The sequence below is a fragment of the Ziziphus jujuba genome, chromosome 4, assembly GCF_031755915.1.
Source record: "Ziziphus jujuba cultivar Dongzao chromosome 4, ASM3175591v1".
Taxonomy (NCBI): Eukaryota; Viridiplantae; Streptophyta; class Magnoliopsida; order Rosales; family Rhamnaceae; genus Ziziphus; species Ziziphus jujuba.
Window position 1 is genome coordinate 31,939,544 of NC_083382.1, and position 23,077 is coordinate 31,962,620.

At 35.5% G+C, this 23,077-nt stretch overlaps 4 protein-coding genes across 4 annotated transcripts; 2 read left to right on the plus strand and 2 right to left on the minus strand.

The window, feature by feature from the left end:
* Window positions 1–1,068: 1,068 nt before the first annotated feature.
* Window positions 1,069–4,861, plus strand: LOC107415309 (uncharacterized). The gene is made up of 2 exons (XM_048466940.2): window positions 1,069–3,076; window positions 3,183–4,861. Exons 1-2 carry the CDS (start codon window positions 1,181–1,183, stop codon window positions 3,279–3,281), a joined length of 1,995 nt encoding a protein of 664 aa, XP_048322897.1. The 5' UTR covers window positions 1,069–1,180; the 3' UTR covers window positions 3,282–4,861.
* Window positions 4,862–5,485: 624 nt separating this feature from the next.
* LOC107403811 (alkane hydroxylase MAH1-like) lies at window positions 5,486–7,599 on the minus strand. The gene is made up of 2 exons (XM_016010723.4): window positions 6,839–7,599; window positions 5,486–6,722 (listed from the first exon to the last, which is right to left on the minus strand). The coding sequence occupies exons 1-2, from the start codon at window positions 7,334–7,336 to the stop codon at window positions 5,658–5,660; spliced, it is 1,563 nt and encodes a 520-aa protein (XP_015866209.3). The 5' UTR covers window positions 7,337–7,599; the 3' UTR covers window positions 5,486–5,657.
* Window positions 7,600–10,522: 2,923 nt separating this feature from the next.
* LOC125421851 (alkane hydroxylase MAH1-like) lies at window positions 10,523–11,986 on the minus strand. The gene has a single exon (XM_048471626.2). The coding sequence runs from the start codon at window positions 11,686–11,688 to the stop codon at window positions 11,011–11,013; it is 678 nt and encodes a 225-aa protein (XP_048327583.2). The 5' UTR covers window positions 11,689–11,986; the 3' UTR covers window positions 10,523–11,010.
* Window positions 11,987–20,551: 8,565 nt separating this feature from the next.
* LOC107403818 (alkane hydroxylase MAH1-like) lies at window positions 20,552–22,448 on the plus strand. The gene is made up of 2 exons (XM_016010732.4): window positions 20,552–21,160; window positions 21,276–22,448. The coding sequence occupies exons 1-2, from the start codon at window positions 20,654–20,656 to the stop codon at window positions 22,308–22,310; spliced, it is 1,542 nt and encodes a 513-aa protein (XP_015866218.4). The 5' UTR covers window positions 20,552–20,653; the 3' UTR covers window positions 22,311–22,448.
* Window positions 22,449–23,077: the final 629 nt, after the last annotated feature.

Here is a 23,077-nt window from a genome sequence, read left to right on the forward strand (position 1 = left end):
AACAAGTGCAATTTACAAGTTGCATATTCTTGGAAAAACCAGAAGGGATTCGAGGGTCACATAGAAAGAGTTTTTTCACAAGAAAAGTATCCATGATAACTTGGTTTCATGTATGAATGTGATAGGGACTTGTTGATGGGTAACATAAATTTGGATTGGCTTAAATCTCGTGATCCAAAGCGGACTAGTGTGATAAAGTATTTGATATATATATATATATTGATAATGGATCGGTTCGGCTCTTCTTTCTTCTTTTCTTTCTCCAACAATTTTTATTTTTATTTTTTAATTTTTTTTTCAGTTGGAGATGATTAATTTCATCACTGTTTATATTTTCTTTTTAACTTTTTAAGGAAGCCCTTTGCTTTTGCTTTATACGGCGCATTTTCCTTTACGGAAATGCTTCTCTGATTTTTATGATGATTCTTGCATTAATTGAACGGTGTTTTTTTTAATTATTTATTTATTTATTTAGAGAAAAGAAAAAGGATTTTAATCCAGATCAAAAGAGTTTGGAGTGTAATACCATCCGTATTTTGTTTTGGTTATTCAAACGTAACATATAAGTCGGAACTGAGGTTAGAAAATTTATGGTGTTTTGGAAACTTCATTTGTCATCATTGTTCCTAAAATATATAATTATATAATAAGTTTCACATAAATTTTTTTTTTCTTTCCCTTCTTTGGATAAAGTTTCAAATCAAATTTTAAAATCACTCAAAAATCATTCTTTGCTGAAAAAATAATCTTTTCCCTATCTATAGTATCCATCATGTAAAGCCATCATTTCATTATGTTTATCATTAGTCTTGACATAACAATATACTCATTTTTAAAAGATAGAAAAATATTGTCTATTATGGCGGAGGGTTGTAGCTGCACTTTTTGGGTTGGGCATTCAGTCATAATGAAGTCAACCCAGCCCAAAAACACCAACTCATGGGAGTATGGACTGTATGGGCCTAATAAGAACCAGAAGCAAGCCCAATCAAAACCAAAATATATATATATATATATATAAATATAAATAAATGAATGAAAGAATAAAAAAAGAAAAAAAAAAAATGAAAATCCATCATCCACACAAGAGCAACAAAACGCAGAGTCTCTCGGATCTTTTTGTTTTACTCTGTCAATTGGTTCTGCTGATTGGCATTTCCAAAATGGCTTACCTTCCAAGATGCCCGAAACCACCACCACCACCACCCAAACTCCTTCCAATCGGAGATCAAACAACCGTCGCCGGAAAAACAAGACCAACCAAACTCATCATGACCAACCCCAACCCCAACCCCAACCGCCACTCGACGACGAATCAAATCAACCACGAACGAGAAGAAGATCAATACCCAGCGACCCTCACGTTCGGATCGCAATGTACGTAGCCATGGCCCATGCAGGTCTCGCACTCTCCTTGGCAATCCTCTTCGGAGTCGTCAAGCTTCTCCAAGGCTACTGGCGACCGATCCAATGGGCCATCCTCTGTTCCATGCCTCTCCGCGAGTTCCACTCCGCGCTCGTCTCCTTCTGGTCTCACTCTCTCAATCTCGGCCTCTTCGAAACCCTAATCGCCGTCCCTTTCGCTGCGCTACGTGCCTCCACCGCTTCCCTCATCGATTCCCATGCGGTCTTCCTCCGCATTTTCCGCAACCACCCAAAGCCCCGCCGCAGAAAGAAGGTCGGGTTCTTCAAGCTCGTCCAATGGCTTATCTCTTTCGCTCTCTTCCTAACCATCTATGAAAGTGTAGGCCTGGTCCCTATCTTTGCTTTTGCCTTGGCTTGCTTCGTAGCTTATTCGTTGGGTTGGAGAGCCATAACCAATCCCGGATTTAAAACCACACTTTCAGCAATCTCATCTGCTCGTCGCCGTGGTGGTAAAAAATTCCGTAACAGTAGCTCATTGCTAAGGAAAATGAGCAGGTACATAACGTGTGCGATTCTCAATAGGTTGAAAACGACGGTTGGGATTGGTTTGATTATGTTTATGATTATGGGGTCTGTGTTTGGATTCCTTTTCTTTTCGTATAAGATTGCCATGGAAGGCAAAGACGCGTTGATCTCGTTGAAATCGCATTTGGAAGAGAACAATTATGCGGAAAGAATGGGGATTATGAAATGGATGGATGATAATCATATAGATGAATTAATCGATTCTTATACGGTAAAATTCTACGAAACTGTTTCAGAGAATATTGATTCTCTAGCAGCTTATTACAATGTGACAGAGATTGTAGAGAGTGTGAGGAGCTACTTAGAGAGTCGGTCTCAGAGTCCGCTCATTTCCACTAGTGTTCCTCAAGAAGAAGCTAATTTCCAGCCATTGTCCAAGAAATTACATGGGATTCAATCAAAACTGAAAAACAGAGAGTGGAAAGTGATTTACAGAGACGTTGATGGTGTTTTCAGAGAGTTCATATCTCTGATTGGCAGGGAAGATTTAATGGAGAAAATCAAAGCATTTTTGCTTCAAAGTCTGGATGTATCGAGACAAGTACTCGCTAGTGGTACAATGGTTTTAGCAGGAGGTGTGAATCTTATCTTCTTCATGGCCGTGTCAATTGTTTCAGGAGCTGCTGGATTGTTGAACTTCATATCCGGTTTCATGGTGTTTCTGTGGCTGCTTTATTACCTAATCACCACGGATTCGGGTGGTGTTATGGACCATGTATTGGGAATGCTTCCACTATCGAGCTTCACTCGGGCTCGATGTGCTCGAGTGCTGGATCAAGCTGTTAGTAGTGTTTTGTTAGCTGCGGCTAAAGTCACATTCTTTCAAGGGTGTCTTACATATCTGTTGTTTAGATTCTATCGCATTCATTTCCTTTATACGTCGACTTTTTTAGCTATTATGAGTGCCATTTTGCCTATAACACCGCCCTGGCTCTCCTCCATTCCTGCTGCAGCTCAACTGGCTTTGGAGGTGAGATACATTCAGGCCGTTTTGTTGACCGCCATTCATCAAATACTATTGGATTATGGAACTATTGCGATTCAAGATGAGATTCCAGGACAGAATGCCTACCTGACTGGGCTTAGCATTCTTGGTGGGATTGCTTTGTTTCCCTCAGTCTTGGAAGTAATTACTCTGTTTTTCCCTTACAGTGTTTGCTTTTATGTAGTTCATAAAATATGTAGTTGTTGGTTCAAAGTTCTGAATGTTGAAGTTTGTGTTTGTGTTACAGGGAGCAATTATGGGTCCTCTACTGATGACGGTGATGATCGCCTTAAAGAATCTATATGTGGAATTCGTCCTCGTCTCGGCAGATGAATCTGGCCATTGATGTAGCGTTGAAGGTGAAAGAACTTGGAAAATTTTGGTGAACTTGTTTTATTTCCTTTTCTGCTTTGAAAAGAAATGCCAAAGTTTGACACAAGATTCAGCGAATTAGAGCTCCTAAAGTCCGAAGATATTGTTTTTTTTGTCCATGTTTTATGCATATGTGGTTTATGTGGAGGTTCTTAATTAAACTGATCTGCATCGCAGAATTCAGCTAGTATATGAAGAGCTTCTACACAATGATTTGCTGGAAAATAATTTAAAAATCTTATGTTTAAGCTTTCTTCATCTTGATCTTCTATCTCATCTTTTGAAAATTCATACTGATTTCGATGTTTAACTAGTTTCCTAAGTGTTTTAAGCCTTAAATGCCTTTTATTGACAGAGATGGTGATAATGTAATCTAGAGAGATGGTGATATAACTCTACATAATTAGATGCCCAATTGCCCTAAACTGCCTTTAGTTTTATTTAATTAATTTATAGTGCTTCATCCTCAAAAAGGTCCAACTGAAGCTTTCTGGTCAAGAATCTGAACTTACTCTTTTTTAAAAAATTTACAAAAATTTTAGAAACATTCTGTTTCATTTTTATTGTTGATTCGTTAATATCTCATCTCAAGTTTTTCTTATCAGTTGATTTACTCTCTGGCATCTCTTTTAAATGAAATATGATGTTTTATCACCAATCGAATTCAGGATACTTGCTTTATTATCCAATAATATCGATTTCTTTCACTACATTTACATGTATAGAAAACTTATATTGCCAATTGGGGATTCTTAATCCGTCCCATATTAGAATCCCCTGATTAATATTAGTTGTTATTATTTACGGACAACTATTTACTTAGAGCACAAAAGAGTCGCCAAAAACTGAAAAACCATGAAATATAATATTACAAGGACAATAATTAATTGTATGAGGCTTACTTTTGGTTTAGCACTCCTACTTGATGTTGATGTATTTTAGCTTTCATTCTACTTGATGTACTCATTAGCTTTTACAGCGACTACATCTGCATATCGTAAAATCAGTCCTTGATAACCCTCTTGAAAAAGGATAAATCCTGCAAAGAGACAAGCAGATTAATACAGTTACATCAAAATATTTATCCAAAGCCATTTATCAAACTATATAAATATATTATTTGTTGACATATTTAAATAATCTAATTATACATAAATAAATTATAAAATGGTTAAATTCATTAAATATTTTTGCATTATTCAGTAAATAAATTTTTGAATATTTTGATAAATCTAATTTTATTGATTAATACAATCTTAAAGAATTATTTTTTTAAGAAAAAAGGAAGATTAATACAACCACTCGTGCATATATATCAGATTTTACATGTTTTGGTACCTTATAATTCATTGATATATAAGTTATGTCTACTTTTATATCTACCACAGCCACACCTTTTAAACTGTTAAAAAGAGAAAGTGAATGTTCTTCCACCACTTCGACGTGGAAATAATATAGAAGACATCTCATACAAAAGAAAATATATAATATGGACAAATTGAATTAATTTGCATGGTTTATCTTAATATATATATATATATATTATATTATGAATAAAAGATATACATTAATTTGGCATCAATTTAATTTTATGATGATAGAGAAACTAATATATATATATATATAGATATATATTTAGTATTATTATTATTATTATTATTTTTTAACTGAAACAGATGGACAAACTTTAGACTACGGAGACAGTGTTCTGCGAAAAAATGGGAGAAATTAAAGTGTAACATCATGAGGTGAGACGTAGACGTCTTACATGTGAAAATAAAGGCTATGTACGAAATTATAGGTCTCGGTAAATGAAAGTCTGGCCTTCTGTCTTCTTGTTTATATCCAAGGTGGATTCTGAATCTTTTGTTTCTTTGTTTTCTAGGTGTACGATTATTTTCAATTTACGGAATTGTTCGACTTTGAAAGGTATATATCGTCTACATTTATCAGTTATTACTCTCAACTCTTTTTATTCTTATTCTTATTTTTTAATTTTTTTTGGTACAGTCTCTAATTCATATTTATAAAATCTATGGACGATCATATTTTATAAAATTCCAATTTATGGAAGCCGTGCATATTATGATCATCCATTAACAATTTTAGTTATATTTTCTATAATTAATATTGCACGAATTTAATAGCAACTTCAATATACTTTTACCCTATTACCAATACTTCAGAAACATCGTTATAATCTCTTATAAAAATACAATACATTACACACTGCAAAATAAAATACAATAAATTACATTAACTTACAGAAAGAGAGAGACACATCATGCTGAGCAAAGAAACTGAACCATTCAACCAGTAATAATTAGTACCAAAACAAAAAATAAAAAAGTTACCCTTTAATCTGGCTGCCTACTGCAGCACATCTTTTGGAAACCCTGACCTTGAGACCATGTTGCATGTAAAGTATAATTGATGTATTTGGGATAACTGGATGCTCTTCCACTGCTTTGACTTGGTAATTCCACAATATAGAGGCTGCAATCATTTTCATCTGAATAAAACCCATGTCTTTGCCCAAACAAGTCCTTGGACCTGTATTAAACGCTGTAAACTTGTAAGATGGTACGTATACTATTCCTCCATCATCAGAAATCCATCTTTCTGGCTTGAATTCCGAGCAATCTTTACCCCATATTTCTTCTCTCCTACCCATGGAATAAAATGAAAACAGAATCCTCTGGTTTGCCTTAATATGGTGACCACTTGGAAGAGTATCTGCTTGAGTTGGGCATTTGTGATTGATTGGTACAGGTGGATATAATCTGAGTGTCTCACACAAAGCTGCATGTAGATAAACCAATTTTCTCACCTCCTCCGCACCCAAACTAATAATATGATCATCATCTTCATGTTTCACGACTTGTAGTTTCTCTTTCATTTCTTCAAGAATTTTAGTTTCCACGCATGGATGCTTTGAAACAAGCCAGAAAAACCATGTGAGAGTAGCACCAATGGTGTCTCTGCCTGCTACCATGAGATTCAATGCGGTGTCTCTCAGAAACTTGTCGGAATCCGTAAAGCAACCCATTTGTTTTTGCTTCTCTTCTTCCTCTATATAACTTGTGAGCAAGTCAAAATCGGTTTCTTCTTTTATTCTGGAGTTTCGGCTTGTAATTTCCCGTCGTTTCAAAGAGATGCATTTATATATAAAGTCGTCTAGAACTTTCACTGCTCTTGGTAGGTTTTTCTCTTTTCCAATTTGAAGCCACTTCTGCAACTTCCACCAAATCTCCGGTATAACGTGACGGTGAAAGAAAATCTCTTCGATCTCATCTAAAGCCTTTTCATGTTCAACTTTAGGGAAATCAATAGAGAGACAAAGAGGATCAAAGCCTAATACCAACAAGCATATATTGTCAAAAGTGAGGCGCTGGAACACATCTTGTAAGTCAACCTGTTTGTTTATATATAAAACTATCAAACATATTACCTCGTATACCAATGGCCTACTAATACATAAAATAATCAAACTGAAATATTAAAACAAAGCACTCATTAAGATATCCTGACCTGGATTTGTGTAGTGGAGACGTGGTCAAGAACCGGTAAGAGGCCATTGATCACCTTTCGCTGGATGGTTTTCTCCATATATGTAACAAACTTTGTCTGCCCGGTCAATAATTGGAACATTTTTCTTTGATCTTTCCACAAATCGGAATCAGAATTGAAAATCCCATCTCCTAGAGGTTCGAAAATGATCTTGAATTCAGGTCCCTTGGGATATTTTTCGAAGCTTTGGTTGAAGATGTGGCGCACATTCAAAGGATCATTTGTTCCGAGGAAATCCAAGTTGGTCAACCAAGGGCCTTTGATCTCAATCGTTCCACCACCTCTTTTGATAACCTCGTCTATATATTCATGCATGCGAGGGACATTTCTAAGGATATCTGGAAGCATCCCAACAACTGGCCACACTGTGATTACTGTGTTCCTGTGCAGCCTCCAATGGCGGACTAGGAGGAAGCACAGAGCCGCTACTAGTATCTCTACGTACCCAACAACAGCCATTGAAGACGGTTCAGGTTCAAGCTCAGCTTCTTCTCCTCCTCAAATGTACACAAGCAGGAAAAGATCATACACTAGCAAACTTCCAATTCTTCACCTTTCCCTTTTTCATTTTTTTTTTTTTAATAGAAAACAGTCTGGCTTCTCGATAAGAGTAATGGAATTCGAAGACAATTATATGAACAGCAGAGCTGATTTTGTCCGTTTATATAGAGTCACAACTTTATCTTCGGTTTTTTTGTGAAACTTTATTGAAATTCACCGACAGCCATTCTATATATATATATATTTGCTTAAACATCTACAGCCATTCGTGTGTTCAATAAATATCTTGCTATAAAAGTATAATATCATATAGCTTCTACAAATTAATGATGGTTAGCTTAAAGTGGTCGTTGATTAATTAATTTGGATTTTGTAGAAATAAAATCATTTTTCACAATCATATATGGGTCGCGTGGTTGTACAAAATGAAAATATTGTGAAAATATATATAAATTTGGGTACTGTCCCGTGAAGACATTTTTACCTTGTCTTGGTTTGTTTTGTTTGTATTATTTGTTTTTCTTTACTCGTTGATAGAATTGGATTGATCATTCTCCAAATTCAAGGTTTTTGACAACCTTTCCACGCGTTGACTACGCTGGATGCATTTATCTACATGTTTCTTTTGTTATTATCGTTTCTTTTAGCTTTGGATAAAAAATTCCAATTCAAATAATTGTCAGTGTGGGGTCCAGTCGGGATGATGTCTCTTTTTCATTTAGCTTGGCCGTTCATACTATAAAATCTAGCTGTTCAGCTCCATCCAACATCACGCTATTTATTATAAAGATCAAGCATCTAAACTTTTAAATATTAATATAAAAAATAATAAAATTAAGTATTTTAATTAAAACCGTATAATTTAATCATCGTCACTTAATAAATAGGAGATTCTATTTTTTCTTTTTATTTCTTTATATTTTGGATTTCTTGCTGACTAATTTTTCCAGTATTTAATTGAGTGGATGTGAATCGCCGTCAATCATACTCATCATTTGAAAGTGGTGAACCGGACGTATGATATCCCATCCACATACTAATTATAAACACAAATCAATTAGTTCGGAAAACTATATTTAAATGTAGTTTGGTACCCATTATATCACGCACTTAATGGTTTTTAGCTTATCTGTTCACCTATTAAGTCCAATCCTACATTAAATTTAGACGGTAAAAATATTACTGTGAAGAGTCTGTAGTTAGTTTTGTTTGATAAAGTAATATATTAAGGATATCAAAAAGTTTTATCAATATGATATAATAAGAATATTATAAGGGATTCTCTAAAAATAAAGAATATCTTTTGAAAATAAAGTGCATTTTTATATTTAAGGAGTTAAGTTTTAAAATCTTCTCTAACAATATTTTTTATTTTTTCAATAAACATTTATTATTAGGATTTTTTCCCTTATTTTTTGAATTTTTTGTCAAGTAAAATATATTATAGTTGTCTTGGAATTTGATCATCATTAAATAATAAAGAGTGTTTTTGGCTCTTCAAATTTGAAGAGATTGAAGGATGATCTTATATATTAGTTCTTCAAATTAAACAGATAGAAAGTTTCTTGGAGATGCTCTAAGATGTTATATTTCTATTTTATTCATTGAAAAAGTAATATTATTTAGACATGCATAAAAAAAAAATGTTAAAAGATAAAGGTAACTAAATATAAGTTAATAAATTAATGAAAGCTGGTTTAATAAGTATTTTAGAAAGCTGTTTAATATCTCTAATATTATCTTTAAAGATTTGTGTGTATATATATATATATATATATATTATCAAATTTCCAACTAATTACAATGCAGAAGGGAGAGACCAAGGTTTGAATTATAAACATAAATATGTATTCTCAATAATATTTTATCATTGAATTAAACCTACAAAATTTTTTAAGAATATACATTTATAGAAGAGAAATTTTAAAATTCTTAGGAGGGCCATGGCCGTGTTCACATTGTGGATCAGCCCTTGAGTATTTGTCTTGGTGAAAAAAAAAATTATGAACTTTTCATAACTACTAGTTTAGTCTAAAAATATAATAATTCATTATTCAATCACAACTATAGTATTTGTAGAAAGTTTCAATAAAGTATGAAAAAACAAAAGTATTTAAAACAAAAGTATTTTTGACTTGGTTGGAACTGCATAAATTGTCAATATTTTCAATATGAAAAATATTGTATAAAATTATTTACTATTTTTAATATATTTAAATGATAGTGTGTAAAGAATTAATTATACTATAAATTTTTTTTTTAAATTGTAAAAATAATTTACATATATATTATCAAATTTGTAGCTAATTACAATGTGGAAAGGAGAGATCAAGATTTAAGTTATAAATATAAATATGTACTCAGTAATATTTTAATATTGAATTAAATCTACAAATATTTTTAAAAATAGGCATTTATAGAAGATAAATTTTCAAAATTCTTAGAATGGCCCGGCCGTGGATCAGCCCTCGAAATTCTGTCTTGGCGAAGGAAAGGTAACTTTTTCTTTTTGGGGAAGAAAGAAGGTATTAAGTTCTTTTCTAGGTTATCATAGAAATGTACTAATAAGCTTTATTGTCTTTATAAATATAAATTATAGAGATAAGCATATAAAATATATTATAAGGTTAAGATATATTTTACCCTCTTCAATTGTATTGTGTTTTTTATTTTATTATTTGAATTAAAAATTTTGATACATTATCACTCGTATTTTTGTTTTATCTTTGTTCTAATATAATTTCCTAACACTGCCAACGGTACTGGCCACATGTGCACTTGTTGTGAACTTGTGACCAAACCCAAATCCAGGGAATATATGGAAGAAAATTTTGGCTTTTGGTTTCTGTGAGAAAAAGAAAACTGACACACATTGCATATTGATTTTTTTTGACAAATACACATTGCATATCGATTGGCATACATAAAATAATATTAATTGCAAAGACAGCGAAAAAGTGATATTAATTGCGTCTATATGCGACACGGAGATTTGATACATATAGACCTCTGAGAAAGCGATTGAATTGGACTAAGCAAGATTGGATACAATTAAAACCTTATCGTATATTTGGTGCTTGATGGTGGATACTCCACCATCCCACCCTATGAGCCAGTTCGAGCTTCATCAATAACAATAAAAAAAACAAAAAAAAACAAAAAACTAAACAATTGGATATAAAAAATACTCAATTTACAATATAAAATAATTTCAATTCAAATATTTGATATTTAACAAAAATATTTAAAATGAGACAAAAAAACGAAATAACAGAAAGTAAAATCAAAGAAAATAAGATAAGCCGTCCTCTTCCTCACGCTAAAACCTACTTATAAACTTCAACGCTAAAACCTACAGAAACTGTCAATTCAAGGATTTATGTCAATAAAAAAAAATTTCATTTATAAATATTGGATGCACAATAACAAATAAACTTCAACGCTCAAGGAAATTATATAAAACCACTCAAACATATATAAAACTACATGTAAATGCATGTCAGACAATAAAGTTTAATATAAACAGAACTGTCTCTCTAGATCTCTCTGTGTATATATGTATACACTTATTTAGGCTAATTAATTACCAGAAAACTAACAAGATTATGCATGCATAGTACCTTACTCTTTCACTAATGGTCAACAACATCTCTTTGGGAAATTCTAACCTTGAGACCATGTTTCATATAAAGTGTGATGGATATGGTTGGAGAAATTGGATGTCCCTCCATAATTTCAACTCTGTAATTCCATAACATAGTGGCGGCAACCATCTTCATCTCAATGAAACTCATATTCTTACCCAAACAACTCTGAGGGCCTCCATTAAAAGCCGTGAACTTGTAGGGCGAAACTTTGATTATACCACCTCCGTCAGAATTAATCCATCTCTCAGGCTTAAATTCCAAGCAATCCTCACCCCATATATCTTCCATCCTACCCATCGAATAAAAAAAAAGCAAAATCCTTTGCTTCGGCTTCATACGGTGACCACTAGGCAGAATATCTTCCTCGGATGAGGATCTATGATTGATTGGAGCAGGTGGATATAGCCTTAGTGTCTCACATAGTGCTGCATGGAGATATACCAACTTGTTCACCTCATTTGAGTTGAAAAACCTTCCTTTCTCGTCCTGTTTTTCAATCAAATTCAGCTTTATTTCTTCGAGAATTTTAGTTTCCACCGTTGGATGTGTTGCAACGAGCCAGAAAAACCAGGTGAGGCCCGCGGATAAAGTGCCAGCTCCAGCTAGCACGAGATTGAGTATGGTGTCTCTTAAAAACTGATCTGAACTGGTAATCGAGCCCATTTGTTTTTGCTTCTCTTCTTGCTTTAGATAAGATGTGAGTGCGTCCAAGCTGTTGGCTTCGTCATCTTTCTGAATTTGAGTTCCACTAGTTAGTTCTCGTCGTTTCGAAGCTATGCATTGGTATGTGATATCATCAAACACTTTCAATGATTTGGTTAGCTTCTTCTCTCCTCCAATTTAAAGCCAACTCTTCAACTTCCACCAGCTTTCTGGCTGAAAGTGTTTTTGTATGCTACTTTAGGAAATTCGATAGAGAGACAGTGAGGATCAAAGCCTAAAATCAATATGCATGTGTTCTCAAATGTGAGCCGCTGAAACACGTCTTGCAAGTCAACCTATTGAAAAAAAAAAAAGAAAAGAAAAAAAAAAAAGAGAAGCAAAAACACTAAAGTTTCAATAAAAATTAAGAATTAAATAAATTTAAGTAAGGGTTATTAGCTTAGTGCCTACTTGGGAATGATTTTAAAATGAGTAAAATCATTAGATAAAAACACTTCCTTTAATATTTGAAAAAAAAAATGTAAAATCATATCACTTTTCAACGATTTTATTATTGAAAAATCACTAAGTGCTGATCCAAAAAAATGCACCCATTAGTTGATTCCGAAGAATCATTTCCAAACGAGCCCTTAATTAATAATAAAAAAAAGTTAACCTTGGTTTTTGCTTTGGAGATGTGATCAAGAACTGGGATTAGACTATCCACCATCTTCCGCAGGATGGTCTTCTCAGTAAACGATTCGTACTTGCTCTGTCCAATTAGTAAGTGGTACATTCTTCTTCGATTTCTCCACAAATCCGACTCGGAGTTTATAATACCATCTCCAAAAGGATCGAACATCTTCTTGAACTTGGGTCCTTTGGGATATTTCGCAAAACTTGCGTTTAAGATATGTTGGATATTGATAGGATCACAAGTGGCCCAGAAATCATAGTTAGCAAACGAAAGGCCTTTGAACTCCCATGTGCCACCACAACTGTTGAGAGCTTCGGTTGCAAAGTCAAGGATGCGTGGGACATTTTGAAAAAGCCCAGGCATCATCCCAATAACAGGCCAGTCGGTGGGTATAGCAACATTTCTGTGGTGCCTCTTGTTGTGGTTCCCTGACCACTTTAGAGAAGAAAAATAAAAAGAATTCTATTACTCTCTTGGAAATAGAATACAAAAATAAAAAAGCTTCTCTCGTGGAGATTCTCATGTGGAACCTCTCTTTACACTGTCAAATTCTCTCTGGAATTGCTCACTCTTCTCTCAAGCTCTCTCTGGAACTTAAACACTCTCTCTCTCTCTCTCTCTCTCTCTCGGAGTTTACTCTCAATACTCCTCACTTTGGATGATATTGAGCTTGCTTTCTTGGCTTGGCTTGCATGCAATGGGATGGAGCCTATTTATAGGCTTACAAGGTCGGTTGCATGGCCACAATCTTCAACAGCTTCTGACAGTAGCCCACAATTGTTGAGCAAGTTGGAGTTCGGTGTTAAATGCAGCAATGGCCATTGTCAAAGATGGTGGCTGTGCAGTCTTCACACTGTCGGTGCAGTGGTGGTGCGGCTGGACTTCACAATTCTCCCCCTCCAGCCGCATTTAAACTGATGGTCATCTGCCATCCATTCCAGCTATGTCTTTGCACAGCTTCAGCTTCTCTTGAGCAACAACTTTTGTTAACATGTCTGCTGGATTCTCCTTTGTGTGGATCTTCATCAGTTTCAGCAACTGTTGATCTATTACTTCGCGTATCCAATGATAGTGGATGTCAATGTGCTTTGTACGGGAATGATACATTGAGTTTTTGCTCAAATCCATGGCACTTTGGTTATCAGAATGTATCTTGTAGTCTTCTTGCTTGATGTCCAATTCTGTGAGAAAATGCTTTAACCACAATATTTCCTTACCCGCTTCCGCTGCGGCAATGTACTCTGCTTCAGTAGTGGATAAAGCAACACACTTCTGCAATCTTAACTGCCATGACACAGCTCCTCCAGCAAAAGTGTAGAGATAACATGATGTAGACTTTCTATTATCAGGGTCTCCGACCATATCTGCATCTGTATAGCCTTCTAAGATTGGATCACCTCCCCCGTAGCACAAGCACAGCTTTGATGTACCTTTAAGATACCTGGGAATCCATTTGACTGCTTCCCAGTGTTTCTTTCCAGGATTTGAAAGAAATCTGCTCACAACACCTACTGCATGTGCAATGTCTGGTCTGGTACACACCATTGCATACATCAGACTTCCTACCGCTGAAGAATATGGTACTAAAGCCATCTCCTCTATCTCTTCTTTGGATGAGGGGCACAATCTCTTGCTCAACTTGAAATGATTTGCAGGTGGAATGCTGACCTGTTTGGCTTTATCCATGTTGAATCTCTTTATCACCCGTTTAACATACTTCTCTTGAGATAGCCATAACCTTCTATTTTTTCTGTCTCGGATTATTTGCATTCCCAAAATTTGTTGAGCTGGTCCTAAGTCTTTCATATCAAAGGACTTAGACAATTCTTTCTTTGGCTGACTAATCTTCATTGCATCTTGTCCAATGATCAACATGTCGTCCACATATAGCAAAAGTACAATGAAGTTTCCACTTGAAAATTTTTGAATATAAACACACTGGTCTGCTGTAGTCCTTTTATAGCCTTGACTCACCATAAACGAGTCAAACTTCTTATACAATTGTCTTGGTGCTTGCTTGAGGCCATACAAGCTCTTTTTCAGCTTGCATACGAGGTTTTCTTTCCCTGAAACCTTAAATCCTTCTGCCTACTCCATGTAGATTTCCTCATGTAAATCACCGTGAAGAAATGCTGTCTTCACATCCATCTGTTCAAGCTCTAGGTTTAGACTTGCTACTAAACTAAAAATGACTCGAATTGAAGTCATTTTTACCACTGGTGAAAAAATCTCATCAAAGTAAATTCCTTTCTTCTGAAGAAATCCTTTGACCACCAATCGAGTTTTGTGTTTCACCACCTTTCCGCTTTCATCTTTCTTGAGCTTGAATACCCATTTATTCTTTAGTTCCTTCTTTCCTGTTGGAAGCTCAACCAACTCATAAGTATGATTTTTCTGCAAGGATTCCATCTCATCTTGCATTGCTTGCAGCCACTTTTCCTTCTCTTGATGAGAAACAGCTTCCTGGAAACTTTCTGGCTCCCCCTTTTCAATTAGCAGAATATACTCAGATTCTGGAAATCTCTTTGATGGAATTCAGCCTCGCTCAGATTTCCGAACTTGTAAACCACTGGTTTCAGGACGTGTACCATCATCTGACCGCTGTGATGGCCCTGCAGCTGCTTGAGAGGATTGAGTCTCCCCCTGCTCAATATTCCCTTCTTCCTCCTGGTCTGCTTCATGTATATCTTCATGCACCTCATTATCCTCTGTGGCTATTTGTGCTGGTGGTGGATTAGGACAAAAATTCTCGGCACTAGAACTACAATTAGGAGACATTCTGGGCTTTTCAATGTCTTCCATTGTTTGGTTTTCATGAAATACTACATCCCTACTTCTAATAACTTTCTTTGTTTTTGGGTCCCATAACCTGTATCCGAATTCTTCATCTCCATATCCTATAAGGATGCATGGAGTAGATCTTGCATTGAGCTTCTGTCTGAGCTCCTTGGATACATGTACATAAGCTAAACAACCAAACACTCTTAAATGAGAGTAGGAAGGAATCTTACCCGACCACACTTTCTCCGGAATTTCAAAATTCAACGGTACTGACGGTGATCTGTTGATTAAATAGCAGGCGGCATGAACATCTTCTCCCCAGAATGGCTTAGCCATACTGATCATACTTCTGACCTTTTCCATAATGGTTCGGTTAATTCTTTTGGCTATTCCATTATGTTGTGGGGTGCGAGGGACCGTCTTCTCATGTCGAATGCCGTGTCTTTTGCAGTAGGCATCAAACTCCTTGGAAGTATACTCACCTCCATTATCTGAGCGGAGACATTTCAACTTCTTTCCTGTTTCACGCTCTACCATGGTATGAAACAGTTTGAAATAATCCAATACCTGGTCCTTTGTCTTCAAGAAGTATACCCACACCTTCCGAGAAGCATCATCAATGAAAGTCAGGAAATATTTGTTGCCACCTAATGATTCCACCTCCATGGGACCACAAACATCAGAGTGCACCAAACTGAGTAACTCTGATCTTCTCGTTGCAGAGGAACTGAAAGAGACTCTATGTTGCTTACCAAATAAGCAGTGACTACAAGGATCTAGTGCAGCATTCTTGTAAACAGTGATAAGCTTCTTCCTTGCCAAAGTGGACAATCCTTTTTCACTCATGTGACCGAGTCTCTGGTGCCACAGATTTTGAGACGCCTCTCCTTCTGCAATATTGAGGCTATCTGCACATATCTTCACATGAGTCTTGTACAGCGTTCCACAAATATGTCCTCGGGCGACAACTATGGCACCTTTCGTCATTTTCCATGTGCCTTTGCTGAAGTAGTTGTCATAGCCTTGCTTATCTAAGGCTGCTCCCGAAAGTAGATTAAGCCGAAGTCTGGAACATGACGGACATCTTTCAAAGTGATTGTACAACCAACATTCGTTTTTACCTGAATATCACCAGTTCCCATAATCTTTGCAAAACTGGAATTTTCCATCTTTACCGTACCAAAGTCTCCTGCTTTGTACATTTTGAAGAAATCTCTGTGTGGAGTGACATGGTAGGATGCTGCAGTATCGACTACCCACTCAACATCTTGGGTTGATATATGAAGGCATGTCTCTTCTTCAATGGAGCAGAGCGCCACTTCTCCTGTAACAGTGACTAATATCTCTCCATCCTTCTTCGGCTGATTACCTTGGAGTCTCTGCTCTCTTAACAACTTTCTGCAGTTCTTCTTCATGTGACCCTCCAAGCCACAATGATAGCACTTATATGATGATTTTCTGCCGTCTGTAGATCTGCCTCTGCTCTTGCTCCTGCCTCTCCCCCTATCTCGACCACCTCTTTGCTGTCTTCCTCTCTCAGTGACGAGGGCATGTGACTGATCCATGTCAATGTTCTTTCTCCTGGCCTCTTCATTAAATAGGGCATCCTTAACCATAGACATAGTAAGTTTGCCATTCGGGGCCGAATTGCTGAGAGAGACTACCAATGTCTCCCAACTATTTGGAAGAGAGCTTAGAAGTAGGAGGGCCTGATCCTCATCCCCTAGTTGATAATCCACAGCAAATAGTTGATTTACCAAGCTCTGGAACTCACTGGTATGCTCGGCTACAGAAGTTCCACTCTGTAATTTTAGATTTACCAATCGCTTAAGCAACAGGGCTTTGTTCCGAGCAGTCTTGGCCTGGTACATGTCCTCCAATTTTGTCCAGAGGGTATATGCATCCGTTTCCTTCGCTACATGATGGAAGACACTGTGGTCGATCCATTGCCTGATTTGACCGATCGTTTTCTTGTTTAATATCTTCCATTCTGCTTCTTTGCTAGGATCGGGGTTTTCTCCTTTAGCTTCTATAGGATAAAACAGATCCTTATAATTGAGGAGATCTTCCATCCGAGGTCTCCAAAGTGTATAATTTGTGGCAGTGAGCTTAACCATAGCTCCCAAAGATGATTCTTCCATTGACATTATGGCTTGACCAAAAATGGAGCCGAATTTGGAAAAACAGAGTTAACCGTTGCGTCCAGAACGGCCGAAAATGGTGGACTTGACTCTTCCGGGGTCAAAATATAATTATCAGAAATTTTGGGGCAAAAAATGTAATTTCACAAAAATTCTAGGTCAACCTGTAAATACAGAAACTACAGGGGTCAATCTGTAATTTCCAACAATTCAGGGTCTGTTCCATAATTTCAGAAAAATTTTGATGACGTGGCAGCTTATGTTGATGTGTCAACACGTGGCAGATGACGTGTCGGGTGGCGTGGCTGACGACGTGTCGGCTGGCGTGGTTGATGACGTGGCTTGGTTGGATGACGTGTCTGATGACGTGGTCGTCTTAACCTCCAGACGATGCATGCGGTGAGTGCAGCACGTGATCTGTTGCAGAAAATTTCAAGCGGCGCGTGCGGGCGTCACATCTCCAATGGAGAAGCACGTGATCTGTTGTAGAAAATTTCAAGCGGCGCGTGCGGGCGTCACATCTCCAATGTAGAAATAAAAAGAGAAAGCAGAAAGCCGCAAGTAATATCTCTACGTACCCAATAATTACAAGAGCCATATTATTGGAGTTGTATGAGATTTTTATTGGTGCTTGTGCAAAGTTTGCGAATAGTGGAGCTATTTGTTGAATATATATATATATATATATATATCAATAAAGAGGGTGGATTATTAATTCATTGTGCACATGTAGAGAAACCCAACTGTCTTTTTCAAGATAAAGCGGGTACTTCAGTGGTAAGTACCCTTAATTCGAATAATAAGAATGTAAGATTTTGGGTAGTTTATAATTAGGTAAAAAAAAAAAAAAAAAGAAAAAAAAACTGCCCTTTAATACAGCAATATTAATTACTGGTAGTTAAGTAAGAATATTTAATAAATTTAACTACCAAAAAGAATAAATCGTTTAATTGTTTTGTAAAATTTCCAGAAATAGAGGTGTATATTAGGGGAAAAAAAAAAAGAGAAAAACAAGAAAAAAAAGAAGAAAAAAAATCCTAAATTTTGAACAAGTAAAGCGTGAGGGGAGAACAAATAATGCTGAGAGATATCAACAAAGTGATGGTTCAAATAATTTTAAAGGAAAAAGTTTATACGCATTTAACACAGTTTAGATAGAGTTTTGCAGGAATATATGCATGGATTTTTCCTTTTTCTCAAAAATTAAAAAAAGAAAACAAAAAAATGTGGATCAGATTTTGCGGGCACATCTGCCACTTTTAACTTTAGGCTTAAATGGAATTGAGGCTCAGCTTTTCGTTGACAGTAGGAGCAAATTCTTCCCAACATGCTTTCATAATTATTATTATAATTATTATTATTATTATTATTATCAATAATTATACATGTTTTCATTGTAGACCAAATCCTCTCTGAGGAGTTCTCTGCGTGTATTTTGGGGTAAACCAGTTGTCTTGTTTTTGGCTCTCCCTTTTGTGCTCAATGCAGTTAACTTTACCAAAAGGTAACATGTCATGAACAGTTTCTTTCAACCCACCTGCCCATCTTCGAATACTGACAATTAATAATTAATTGGCTCTCCCACCTGTATTTTCTTTAGAGTTGTCTAATAATATTAAAATGTGGATCAGATTTTGCAGGCACATCTGTCACGTTTAACTTCAGGCTTAAATGGAATTCAGGCTCAGCTTTTCGTTGACAGTTGGAGAAATTCTTCCCAACATGCTTTCATAATTATTATTATTATTATTATCATCAATAATTAGACATGTTTTCATTGTTTGGCCTACAGGTAACATGTCATGAATAGTTTCCTTCAACCCCCTTGCCCATCTTCAAATACTGATAATTAGTAATTAATTGGCCCTGCTACCTGTATTTTCTTTAGAGTTTTCTAATAATATAATAAAGGGCAAATTTCCATTTAAACTTTTTTTTTTAATTTTGTCATTAATTATATTTAAATCCTATAATTTTGATAAATGATTATTTTCATTACTTTTTTATATTTATTAAAATAAACAAATTTATCAATTTTTATTCTAATTAGTTTTGATATTTAAAAGCCAACGAAATCATAAATATTAAAAATTTTTGGATTGAATAATATTGTAAAAATACAAGTACAGTCTTTAATTATTAAAATTAACTAGTAAAAACTAATAGAAGGATATAAGTGATAATTTTTCAAAAAAGTAGAATTTAAATATAATTAGAACAAAATTAAAAATGTGTAAATTAAATTTTGACTATAATAATAAATAACATACATATAACTTAATTGTCTTATTATTACTTGGGTATACCTACCATTCAAATTGGGGTACATTGCTGGAAGCAAAGGCTGGTTGAGAATTTTGTGGCAGCAATGAATGGCTGTTGGCCTTCATTTTACAGTTGGATTTCAAAAAACTGGCATACAAGGTGAGATATAATTTTTGACCGTTGGCTTTCAAAGATGAGATTCCAATTCTAACTTTCAAAGATGAGATTCCAATTCTAATTGTGAATGTGATGGAAAAGGGGATAAGGGATGTGCTTTACGGTTGGAAGCGATGAGCTGGGACTGCTGGGATGTTCTCTGCAGCAAACGGCCCTATACGGTTATGTTTAACCTCTCCAACCAAAATCATTTATATATTTGTTCCTTTCCTCCACGAATTGCCTAACCACAAAAAAAACATGGAAAATTGAACGGACAACATTTGGATAATATATATTTATATACCATCTAGTAACCATTGAAGTATAGTTGGTTATTAATTAGCTTTGAACTATCCCCTATATATTTCTTTTAACATTTTGTAAAATATAAAATTTCATTTATTTAATTAATATATACATAAGGTTACATTATAACTATTTAATTTTAGAGTTTTGTAATTTAAACTCTCAATTTTGAAATATAGGGATTAATTTAAACTCTTAATTTTTTAAATTTATTGTAGATTCGTTCAATCATCAATTTAGCTAAATAAATTTGTAATAGTTTTATCCAAATCCCATGCAGTTACTTTTTTTTCTTCCTTACTCAATACTTTAATCTCTTTCTTTACAAACTATGTACAAGTTTCTAAACAAAATTGTTATAAATTTATTTGACCAAAATGAAAATTGAACCAATTTATGATAAATTGAATAACCGAGGAAGTAAAACACTAGTTTGGATTTAAATCACACAATCTTATAAGCGATAGCAACATATATATATATATATATATTCAATATACTAACAAAATGATCATTAAATTGGTTCTGCCAACCATCAACTTTCGCGGGCAGGACATGCTATAAAAGCATAGATAGCAGAGTAAGCTTGAACAAGGAGCAAATTAAGCAATCTTTCAAAGGGTACTAGTAATTCAAAATGGCTTGTGTAATTGGGTACGTCGAGTTACTAGTAGCGGTCGTATGCTTTGTCCTACTTCGCCATTGGAGGGTGCACAGAAACACTTCCGTAATCATCACTAACTGGCCACTTGTTGGTATGCTTCCAGGGCTCCTTAGAAACGTCTCATGCATCCACGATTTTGCTTCCCACCTTCTCCAAAAAGGTGGGGGAACTGTTGAGATCAAAGGCCCTTGGTTGGCTAACTTGGATTTCCTGGTCACTAGTGATCCTATGAATGTGCAACACATTTTGAACAAAAGTTTTGCAAACTATCCCAAGGGACCTGAGTTCAAGATGATCTTTGAACCATTAGGAGATGGCATTTTCAATTCTGATTCCGATTTATGGAAATTTCAAAGAAAAATGTTCCAATTATTGATGGCAAAGAGCAAATTTGAGTTGTACATGGAGAAAACCATCCACAGAAATGTGGTGGATGGGCTCATCCCACTTCTTCATCACGTTTCCACAACAGAAATTCAGGTTATTAATTTGCGTGTATTAACTTTCTTTAATTTTATTATTATTTAATTGTATATTATGTATAATATGTAGTAGTGCTTAGCTGGTATTCTTTTCCATATTTGCTAATTAACAGGTTGACTTACAAGAAGTATTCCAACGGCTAACCTTTGACAATATATGCTTATTAGTGTTAGGCTTTGATCCTCACTGTCTTTCTATTGAATTCCCTGAAGTTGCTTATGAAAAAGCTTTTGATAATATCGAAAGGATTGTCTTGCTCCGGCATGTTCAACCTCAAAGCTGGTGGAAGTTGCAGAAGTGGCTTCAAATTGGAGGAGAGAAACAACTAGCGGAATCATTGAAAGTTTTCGATGAATTCTTACACCAATGCATCTCTAAGAAACAACATGAATATAACAGAATTGATCAAAAAGACGAATCTAACTTCGACATGCTCACAATTTATATGGCAGAACAACAAAAGCAAGGACAAAGAGAGTACCTTGGTATGAGTTCCGACAAGTTTCTCAGGGACACAGCACTCAATTTCTTGGTAGCAGGGCGTGACACCATAGGTTCAGCTCTCACTTGGTTTTTTTGGCTAGTCTCGACCCACCCATTTGTGGAAACTAAACTTGTCGAAGAAATAAATGAGAAATTAACACCAAAACATGATGACAAGGCTAAGGTTTTCGGTGCAGGGGAGGTGAGTAAATTGGTTTATCTCCATGCAGCACTGTATGAGTCATTACGACTGTATCCACCAATTCCAATCAATCACAAAGCCGCATCTCAATCGGACACACTTCCAAGTGGTCATCATATAAAGCAAAACCAGAGGATTTTGATTTCTTTCTATTCCATGGGAAGGATGGAGGAGATATGGGGCAAAGATTGCTTGGAATTTAAACCAGAGAGATGGATTTCCGACAAAGGTGAAATTATTTATGTACCATCTTACAAATTCACGGCGTTTAACAATGGTCCTCGTTCATGTTTGGGTAAAAACATGACTTTTCTTCAGATGAAAATGGTCGCGACCGCCATGTTATGGAATTTTCGATTTCAAGTGGTGAAAGGGCATCCAATTTCCCCTGATATGTCTGTCATACTTTACATGAAACATGGACTCAAGGTTATAGTATCCAACAGATTTTGTGGTGCTTAGTATCTATTCTGCTTTATTAATTAACTATATGTTACTGATAGAGATTAGTAGTTCACGTGAGTCTATCTTCAAGATTCCCTTATCTGTTGTAAATAGTTTTTATCATTACTCATTTGTAGTCATCTACACCAACTGTATCTGTATATAAATATTAGTGTCTTATTCAATAATAAAATAACTTTTCATTATTAGTCAACAATAACTTTCTCATGGTATCAGAGCATTAAAAGCTCTAACAGAGTTTTTTTTTTCGATCCAATCTGTGCCAAATTTTTCATTTTTTTTTTTTTCCTTCCTTTGCTATGGCTGACCACACACCCATCTCTTCTGCTTCTTATTCTTCTCTAACGGATACTCCTACCTATGACTTTGCCAATCTGGTCTTCATTAATGTTGCTACACAAGCACCAATTCGGCTCACCCCAATTAACTTCTTCACTTGGAAAGCACAGTGGGATGCTCTCCTTTATGGTTACGCACTTACCGGTTATGTTGATGGCTCTCTACCTTGTCCTTCCCAATCCTCCAACCAGCCATATTTATTTTGGACTCGGCAAGATCAACTTCTTTTTGGATCTCTCCTTGCCTCTCTGTCTCCTGACCTTGCATCAATGGTGGCTTCAGCTAAAACATCACGTGAGTTATGGAGCAAGCTATGTCTCACTTATGCCAAGCCATCTCGATCACGCATCATTAGACTTCGGGAAGAGCTTGTTCGCCCACAAGGATCACGCAGTATCACAACTTATATGTTTGAAATCAAAGCC

Coding starts and splice junctions, on each gene's coding strand:
- LOC107415309 (XM_048466940.2), top strand. CDS start 1,181: ATGCCCGAAACCACCACCACCACCACCCAAACTCCTTCCAATCGGAGA. Junction 3,077..3,182: donor TGTTTCCCTCAGTCTTGGAA/GTAATTACTCTG, acceptor TTTGTGTTACAG/GGAGCAATTATGGGTCCTCT.
- LOC107403811 (XM_016010723.4), bottom strand. CDS start 7,336: ATGGCTGTTGTTGGGTACGTAGAGATACTAGTAGCGGCTCTGTGCTTC. Junction 6,723..6,838: donor TCTCCACTACACAAATCCAG/GTCAGGATATCT, acceptor ATAAACAAACAG/GTTGACTTACAAGATGTGTT.
- LOC125421851 (XM_048471626.2), bottom strand. CDS start 11,688: ATGGGCTCGATTACCAGTTCAGATCAGTTTTTAAGAGACACCATACTC.
- LOC107403818 (XM_016010732.4), top strand. CDS start 20,654: ATGGCTTGTGTAATTGGGTACGTCGAGTTACTAGTAGCGGTCGTATGC. Junction 21,161..21,275: donor TTTCCACAACAGAAATTCAG/GTTATTAATTTG, acceptor GCTAATTAACAG/GTTGACTTACAAGAAGTATT.